Here is a 9,484-nt window from a genome sequence, read left to right as displayed (position 1 = left end):
AAAATAAATTGAAGTTGAAATTGAATGAAATTAATCGTAACGCAAATTCTCCCAGAAGACTCACAATTCAGCATCTCTCACAATCAGCTAATTGTCTTCAGTGATCAGTCACTGCAAAGCAATCAGACGCAGGCACATCCTTTTTAAAAGCTTCGATGTCTCCCTAATCTCTTGCAGTTTTTTCAGTTCCCTGCCTGATGCTCCCTCCGCCACCCCACTGCTACCAGTTGGTCCTTGTCTGGACTCAAGATCATCTCAGCTCATCTCATCATCAAGATGGGAACTGAATGAGTGTTCTGGTAGAAAGTGCAAATCTTTACAGATGTGATAGCCATTTTCTTTTTTGTTCTGTAAAAGCAACAGTAACCAAACAGGTATCCAGTGGAGAGAAATTTGTTCCACACATCATTATTGCTCAGAGTCAGGCGTCGAATTAAGGTGTGAAAAGGTCTCGAGGGTTGAGGTTGGCCACCAGACACACATCGTAGCTGTCATGCATAGCTGCTCGCCTTTCCACCACTGTCCACACATTGTCTGCAGGATCCAATTCAAAAATCTCCTTTGTGATGCTCTCATGACGGCCTGCAGAAAAGTGTACAAGCATTCACTTGCTGAATTCTAATTTCCACAGTGAGGCATTACTAGTTTGTCTAGTGTGTCTTCTATTTCTGCTCATGTGTTTCACCAGTTCATCATCTGGTTAAACTGATTCAGTTGCACTTAGAATTTCTACAAACAACATGTGAAACTTTTCAAAAAGACTCACAAACTCACCAGCACCCTTATAGTATCCACAAAGGTAGAGCTTGCCCTCAACTACTCCTACATTGGTAGTGTTGGTTCGGAGAGACAGCGGGGTCATGGGGAGGGTCGGTCCTGGCCTCCAGGTGTCTGTATCTGTGTTATAAATCTCTACAGAGCTTAGACTGCGACGTGACTGTCCATGATCTGCTCCATCACATCCTATACCACCTGAAACATATCAGTATGCTCATTCATATTTCGTTCCCATACTATATAAACACCTACAGGGTGAAGAGCAGTGCCTCACTAATCTCACCCATTACGTAGATCTCGCCATTGAGGACAGCTGAGCCACAGCGGTACCTGGAGTACTTCATCTTGGCACATTCTGTCCACCTGTCCTTACCTGGATCAAACTGAAACACACGGTTGCTCAACCTGTCTGGTTCATCATCTGGCTGGTCCTGAGGGAGGAGAAGAAATAATTCAAACTCCCAGAGCACTCAAAGAACACATATATCTGCCAAGGTCCACGTGGTCTCTGACATTTTCCTTTCATGTAGTTCTCTACATTGTCATAGAGTTAGTCCTCCGATATCCTCTATGCATAACATTCTCCTATCCTGATCACTTAACTTTGATCTTGACTGCTGAGCTTTGATCCACATTGCTAACCTTTTGAACATGAACACTTATTGCTGATACTGATCTGTGATGCAGATCACTCATCCTTGATCCTGAACGTTTGATCCTATTCGCTCATGAACTTTGATCCTAAAAGCAGAACTTTGATCCTGTAACCAGGATCAAAAATAAAAGTTCATAGATTAAAGGCAGCATGGTGGCTTAGTGGTTAGCACCGTTGCCTCACAGTGAGAAGCTCATGGGTTTGATTTCCACCTGTGGCCTTTCTGTGTGGAGTTTGCATGTTCTCCTCATGTTTGTGTGGGTTCTGTCCGGGTCCTCCGACATTCAAAGACATGCTGGTTAGGTGGACTGGAAACTTTAAATTGTCCATAGGTGTGTGTGTGGGTATGAATGTGTTTGTTTGTCTGTATGTGGCCCTGCGACAGACTGGCGTCCTGTTCAGGGTGTACTCCACCTTGCGCTCTATGACTGCTGGGATAGGCTCCATCCACCCGTGACCCTTAATTGGACTAAGCAGTTGAAGATGTGTGTGTGTGTGTGTGTGTGTGTGTGTGTGTGTGTGTGTGTGTGTGTGTGTGTGTGTGTGTGTGTGTGTGTGTGTGTGTGTGTGTGTGTGTGTGTGTGTGTATGAGTTTAAAGGCAGAATCCACCCCTTTATCTGGATTTGTACCAAAATGTATTGCTTTCTTCCTTTACCCAAGTACTATCTCTACACCAAACAAAAGAGAGAATGAAGGTGGGAAGGGAGATAAAGGAAAGGAGGCAACTGATTGACTGATGTGACTGACAAACAAGAAATCAATATTTACCTGTGGTGTCCAGCCACCTAACACATAGAGATGGTCCTTCAGGCTGATGAAACTGTGGCAAGCTAAAGGGAGAGGCAAAGAGGCAGAACTTAGCCAGCTGCCTCCTGTCTTGAGCGGCCATCTCTCCACACTGTCAGTGATGATGTAGTGATTACGCACTTTCTTCTGGCCACCAATCACATACAGGGCATCGCCAAGCTGCCCAAACGCATACATGTCCCTGTATGATGCTGAGCACAGTCCTACCCAGTAGTTCTCCTCTGAATTATCATACCTGAAACATAAACAAGCCTCAGCATAGTTTGGACCTCTCTTTGAATGTCGCATTGTTCTGTAAGTGCGCTCATACCTGTATATATCCACCCTCTTTGTCCTATGTTGGTCTTCAACCTCAATGGCCACCACTATGCAGTTGTCTCGCGTCACTGCTCCTGCTGTGATCTGACCTAAGCCTCTAGAGCCCCTCAGTGGAGATCGAATGTAGAAAGTTCTTCTGCCTTGTGGGGCAAAGCAAAAGCTAAGGTCAGCAAGCCCCCCACGGCGAGCAGGCACTCCAGCCTCATTTACTCCACCCAAGCAGAGCAGCAGGTCTGTGGTCTGCATGCCGTATCGAAGGGCCGGCCGAGGCGGAGCTGACGTCTCACAAAGAGCTGAGGTCTGGAGAGCAGCATCAATCATCCCAAAGCATTCAGCATCCCGTAGCAATACCTAGGAAAATAATTGAACAGGCACATCAATTAGTCAGTCTCCTCATCTTTTACTCCATGTGAATAATGGCTTATTTATTTTCTGCACTTGATCCTTTCTTCCATTTGCTCCTCACTGGGTTTCGCCTCCGTGCTATGCGGAGGAATCCTGGCTCCACAAGCTCCAGTCGGACACGCCTCAGTAAATCCACAGCCAGGGCTTCGCTCTGCAAATCCCCCCTCCGCCTTTCAACCCAACGCAGCACCAACTCCAGCACAGTCTCCTCCCGGGTTATGTTGAGGTCATCTGAAGCCAGAAGATCCCCAAGACTTTGGGCATCTAGTCCTAGAACTTCCTCTTCTTCAGAAACCTAGAAAACGTACAACAAGGGAATGAAAGTATAAACAACATGGAGAAAAATTGTAGAGGAAGGTGCCAAGAAGCAACATTATAAACAATCCCAAAGCTCCGTAAGATGAGTTACATTTATTTATTGCTACTGAGCATGCCACCTGTGTAAAATTTTGGCAGAGGAATCTGTAGGCACCCTCAGCCAGGGTAGTGGCTCCCAGATCTTTGGCCCAGTGGTACAGTCCAACACAGTTTGCAGGGTCCATTCGGGTCTCCATATGGCTTTGGCACAACCTGACACCATGCCAACAAGATGTGATGGGAGCACAAACAGATTTTAAATCATTGTATGCAAGATATGGAATGCTGTTTTTCAGTATCTGCTACAATCAAGGTGATCTGAATAGGCATCAACATCTTTTCCCACCTGAAGGCTCCATCAATGTGGAGCAAGAATGCAGCAGCAGCCACTCTCTGAATATTGTTGTTGTTTAGAGGAAGTTCTGCACGGTACATATAGCCCAGCAGCAGCTCCAGGATTTGGGCTGGAATATCTACAAGAGGAACCTCACCTCCTCTGGTCTCCTTCAGACCACATGTAAACATGGCCTAGACACAGAGGTGGACCATAATAGCATCGGTCTGATGTTCACAATCAGCCAACTTCTTGCGTTGGTCACTTTACCTGGAAGTAAGGACTGAAAGCAGAGAGCACCACCTTGTGGCAAGGGAAGGTAATGCCTTCTGCCACCAGCACCACGTCAGTGAGATCCTGAGCTGCTCTCATCCTCTCCAGCTGTCTGAGAAGAGTCGAACCATGCTCTCCCCGTGCTGAGTCCACCACCACAGCATCCATGGATTGTTGATCTCTGTGGCGGTACCATATTTTTGATCAGAAAAAGAATTTACAGAAGATTATCTGTGAAATATCAAAGCAGAGGTGTGTAACATTCCAGATCTGTTACTTCAGCTCACATGGAACTGCAGTATCACTCAAGATTTTCACATTTGTAGTATTTTTTAACAATTTATAAAAAACGTATAGTATGCAGTAAACCATCAAGTGTCTTTTTAAGATCTGGTTTGTGATCTTTGAAATTGAGCTCAAACTCAACCTGTAATTTGAGTCAACACTAGCTGACCTAATTAAAATTCCACGAGTCGAAAAATGTTTTTCCACGAACAAAGAAGGCTGAACTATGAATATTATTAAGTGCAGTGAACGCGATCAAAGAACAAAAAAGACTTGGTTCTATTTTGTTCTCGACTTGGCTTCAGCTGAGCTCTGGATTCTCTTGGATGTGTTTCAGAGGAGTAACTTTGCAAGTATCATTACGTGTACTTGTTATGATCTATAATAAGCAGATTTTATTAAATGTGAACACTCGGGTCTTTTTTAAAGGTGGCTTCACTCAACAGGTGAATCCAAGTCCAAACAAGGTCATCATCAAGCCACACCTACTCCTAATTTCGATCATGCATTTGATGATTATTCCTTGCAACAACTTCACATGTCCAGTAGGCGGTAGGCATGTCTGTGGCATATTAAAGTAAAATAAATTTGCATTTTGGATTGATCTGGGGCTCCAAGATTTACAAGATGATGCATTTAATGTGTTGAGTTATTATCAAATTGGAATTGAAATAGACTTATTTATGACACTAGCCAGCTTGCTAAATGAGCCTATGTGCCTCTCAGACATTTCACAGAAGTCAAAGGGTACCCAGATGATCTACTACGTCCAGAGTGTTCAAATGGGCAACGCTACCCTATCCCATGAGGCAGCTGAAGTCTGGTAATGAAGAGCTTTGCAGGAAAAATCAAGTATTTCCTTCACTTGAAGGAAATACTGGAGCACAGACTTCTTAGATGGTCCATTAGGACAACTGGCTGCACAGGAAGCTATATTATCTCTAATTTGTTCTATAAAATGCTTTTTGTACAAGGCTGAAAACATGTTTATTTCTCCTCTAAAGTTGGACATTTTAACATGGACTTCAAAGAGAAGTGACTCCCTTTTGGAGCCAGCCTCAAGTGGTTCATGGTTCAAGGAACTGCAACATTTGCCATGTTTCTCAGGGCTTGGGTAATATCTGAGGGGCTCGGATGCTCAAATGATGTTTTGTTGCTAAGAGATTGTGGACGTGAACTACTGTGCTTCGGGAAGGGTCCACTAGTCCGAACGTTCAGTAGTCTGTCTGTCTCCAAATGAAGCCAAACATGGCAGTTCAGAGTCACCCGTGAAGGTTGTACAATTGCCATTTGATTTAAATGCCAAAGTCTTAATTACAGAATATTGTATATGACATTTACATTGTACAGTGCATCTTTATAACCAGCAAAGTTAAAAACAAAGTGTTTTTGTTTTTTTTGTTTTTAATTAAAGTAACATTCACTCTCGCATCACAAATGAAAGAAACATCTTATTAACTGAAATGAAAAGCATATGTAAGTATGCAGCTAGTAGTGCAGCCTACTGAAACTTGGCATCAAAATATATTCATTTGTTGACCTGAACCTTCAGACTAGTGGGATGTTCCCCGTTGCTTGCTTTTGTTGAAGAATCAGATAATTTTATTTTGTGTCTGAGCAGCTTATCGACAAGATCACCTTTATGGAAAGAGCACTGAATGTACATGTGCTGATTAGTATACAGGTAATTCAACTCCAGGCAGACACGTAGAGGGCTCACACTATTCAGTACCATCAATCAATCAATCAATCAATTTTTTTTTTTATATAGCGCCAAATCACAACAAACAGTTGCCCCAAGGCGCTTTATATTGTAAGGCAAGGCCATAACAATAATTATGTAAAACCCCAACGGTCAAAACGACCCCCTGTGAGCAAGCACTTGGCTACAGTGGGAAGGAAAAACTCCCTTTTAACAGGAAGAAACCTCCAGCAGAACCAGGCTCAGGGAGGGGCAGTCTTCTGCTGGGACTGGTTGGGGCTGAGGGAGAGAACCAGGAAAAAGACATGCTGTGGAGGGGAGCAGAGATCGATCACTAATGATTAAATGCAGAGTGGTGCATACAGAGCAAAAAGAGAAAGAAACACTCAGTGCATCATGGGAACCCCCCAGCAGTCTACGTCTATAGCAGCATAACTAAGGGATGGTTCAGGGTCACCTGATCCAGCCCTAACTATAAGCTTTAGCAAAAAGGAAAGTTTTAAGCCTAATCTTAAAACATAACGTGAACATGCTGGAGCTAAGCACATGCAGAAAACGGGTACCATACCAGTATCTGATCCAGACCAGGATTTAGAACTTTGAGATGACACCACTTATATTATCTCAAATATATACCGTTGCTGCTGCTGCTGCTGTTGTTGTTGTCAGGTCTGTCATTTGGTGCTATTTGCTGTCAGTGAGTGGGGTAGTACCGGCTTACAAATGGTTTAAAATAGACCAGCAAATGTGGGGGGGGTGCTGTTCGACTCTTCAGGTTTCAAGGCGGTTCATTACGTATCTTTTACCGTGCATCCGGAAAGTATTCACAGCGCTTCACTTTTTCCACATTTTGTTATGTTACAGCTTTATTCCAAAATGGAGGAAATTTTTTTCCCCTCAAAATTCTACTCACAATACCCCATAATGACAATGTGAAAAAAGTTTTTCAGAAACATTTCTGCTGCTTTGAAGCTCGCAGTGAGCACAGTGGCCTCCATCATCTGTAAATGGAAAAAGTTTAGATCCACCAGGATTGTTCCTAGAGCTGGCCTGGGGTAAATACAGTTGATTGGACATGATTTGGAAAGGCACACACCTGTCCACATACAAAGTCCCACATTTGAAAGTGCATGTCAGAGCACAAACCAAGCATGAAGTCAAAGGAATTGTCTGTAGCCCTGAGAGACAGGATTGTCTCAAGGCACAAATCTGGGGAAGGGTACAGAAACATGCTGCTTTGAAAGTCCCAATGAGCACAGTGACCTCCATCATCTATAAATTGAAGAAATTCTGATCCACCAGGGCTCTTCCTAGAGATGGCCGACCATCTAAACTGAGCAACTGGGGGAGAAGGGCCTTCAAGGAGGTCACCAAAACCTGATGCCACTCTGTCAGAGCTCCAGCATTCCTCTGTGGAGAGAGCAGAATCTTCCAGAAAGACAACCATCTCTGCAGCAATCCACCAATCAGGGCTGTATGGCAGAGTGGCCAGACGGAAGCTACTCCTTAGTAAAAGGCACATGGCAGCCCGCTTGGAGTTTGCCAACATGGAAACCAGGCACCTGAAGGACTCTCAAACCATGAGAAACAAAATTCTCTGATCTGATGAGACAAAGATTGAACTCTTTGACGTCAATGCCAGGTGTCATGTTTGGAGAAAACCAGGCACCATCCCTACAGTGAAGCATGGTGGTGGCAGCATCATGCTGTGGGGATGTTTTTCAGTGGCAGGGACTGGGAGACTAGTCAGGATTGAGGGCAAGATGAATGCAGCAATGTACAGAGACATCCTGAATGAAAACCTGCTCCAGAGCGCTCTTGACCTCAGACTGGGGTGACAGTTCATCTTTCAGCAGGACAGTGACCCTAAGCTCACAGATATCAAAGGAGTGGCTTCAGGACAACTCTGTGAACGTCCTTGAGTGGCCCAGCCAGAGCCCAGACCTGAATTCGACTGAACATCTCTGAGATCTGAAAATGGCTGTGCACCGACGCTCCCCATCCAACCTGATGGAGATTGAGAGGTGCTCCAAAGAGGAATGGGCAAAACTGCCCAAAGATAGGTACACCAGGCTTGAGACTGTAACTGGTGCCAAAGGTGCATCAACAAAGTATTGAACAAAGGGTGTGAATGATGTTCATGTAATTTTTTTTTTTTTAATGAATTTGCAAAAACGTAAAAAAAAAAAAAAAAAAAAACTTTTTCATGTTGCCATTATGGGGTGTTGTGAGTAGAATTTTGAGGGGGAAAAATGAATTTACTCCATTTTGTAGTAAGGCTGTAACATAACAAAATGTGGAACAAGTGAAGTGCTGTGAATACTTTCTGGAAGCACTGTAAAAAGGGAAACAGTGAATGTAGTGCATTCATACAACTTTTTAAACATTACCATAAAAAATTTAATTGAGGGTTGTAATTATATGCAGAAAATATACGAAATCCTGATACTGGTCTTTAATAATAAAAGTAAGTAAGTAAGTAAGTAAGTAAGCTTCGGCTGCTCTGTTGCTTTTCAGTCAGGGTCGCCACAGCAGATACGAGGTGACCACTTGGTTACCACCCCTGCAACAACAATAATAATAATAATAATAATAATATTGTGACATAGGTTAGCACGGTTGCCTCCCAGCATGAAGATCATGGGATCGCTTCCCACCTGAACCTTTCTGTGTGGAGTATGCATGTTCCCCCTGTGTTTGCGTGGGTTCTCTCTGGGTGCACTGGCTCCCTCCCACTTCCAAAGATATACAGGAATTATGCCTCACATTAACCCATTCACACAGACACACTCACACACTGATATCAGGGTGTTGCCATGCAAGGCGCTCACTACACACCGGGAGCAACTTGGGGATTAAGGACCTTGCCCAAGGGCCCTTTGTGATTTTCCAGTCTGGCTGGGTTTTGAATCAAAGATCCTCTGGTCTGAAGCCCAACACTTAACCACTAGACCCTCACCTTCCTTAGGTTACTTAGGTGAACACAAAGCTTTAAATTGACTGTGTGTGTGTGTGTGTGTGTGTGTGTGTGTGTGTGTGTGTGTGTGTGTGTGTGTGTGTGTGTGTGTGTGTGTGTGTGTGTGTGTGTGTGTGTGTGTGAGTGAGTGAATTTGTTTGTCGAAATGTGGGCCTGCAACAGACTGGCATCCTATCCAGGGTGTACCCTGCCACTTGCACTATGACTGTTGGGATACGCTCCAGCCTCCCATGACCCTTAATTGCAGTAAGCGGGTATACCGAATGAATACTTATTATTTTCATTTTTTTTTTATAGTAGCAGTAGTTGGAGTAGTAGTAATCATAGAAGTAGTCGTATACTAGTAGTAGTACCACTTAGGAAGACCAGGGGCAGTGTGTGTTTCTCTGCCGAAGCTGGAATTGTGTCTAGCAGGGTATCCAGCATAAAACTTATATAAAAGTTATGCATAAAATGTACCAAATCGTGGTGCGGCTCTGTACTGGATCTCCTGTGGTGACTCTGAAGAAACTGGGGCAGCTGAAAGACAACTAACAACATATACTTATTATAATAATAATCATAATAACTAGTATTGTTATTATTATGCCCTG

The 9,484-nt window shown here is 43.8% G+C and overlaps 1 protein-coding gene across 1 annotated transcript; it reads right to left on the bottom strand.

The window, feature by feature from the left end:
- Window positions 1-156: 156 nt before the first annotated feature.
- Window positions 157-4,095, bottom strand: LOC117511478 (kelch repeat and BTB domain-containing protein 12-like). The gene is made up of 9 exons (XM_034171499.1): window positions 3,925-4,095; window positions 3,667-3,848; window positions 3,401-3,533; window positions 3,025-3,258; window positions 2,551-2,909; window positions 2,202-2,475; window positions 1,061-1,208; window positions 775-972; window positions 157-582 (listed from the first exon to the last, which is right to left on the bottom strand). Exons 1-9 carry the CDS (start codon window positions 4,093-4,095, stop codon window positions 434-436), a joined length of 1,848 nt encoding a protein of 615 aa, XP_034027390.1. The 3' UTR covers window positions 157-433.
- Between the last annotated feature and the right edge of the window lie 5,389 nt (window positions 4,096-9,484).

The sequence above is a fragment of the Thalassophryne amazonica genome, chromosome 6, assembly GCF_902500255.1.
Source record: "Thalassophryne amazonica chromosome 6, fThaAma1.1, whole genome shotgun sequence".
NCBI lineage: Eukaryota > Metazoa > Chordata > Actinopteri > Batrachoidiformes > Batrachoididae > Thalassophryne > Thalassophryne amazonica.
The sequence above is the reverse complement of the archived record's forward strand: the minus strand, read 5'-3'. Positions and strand labels throughout refer to the sequence as shown.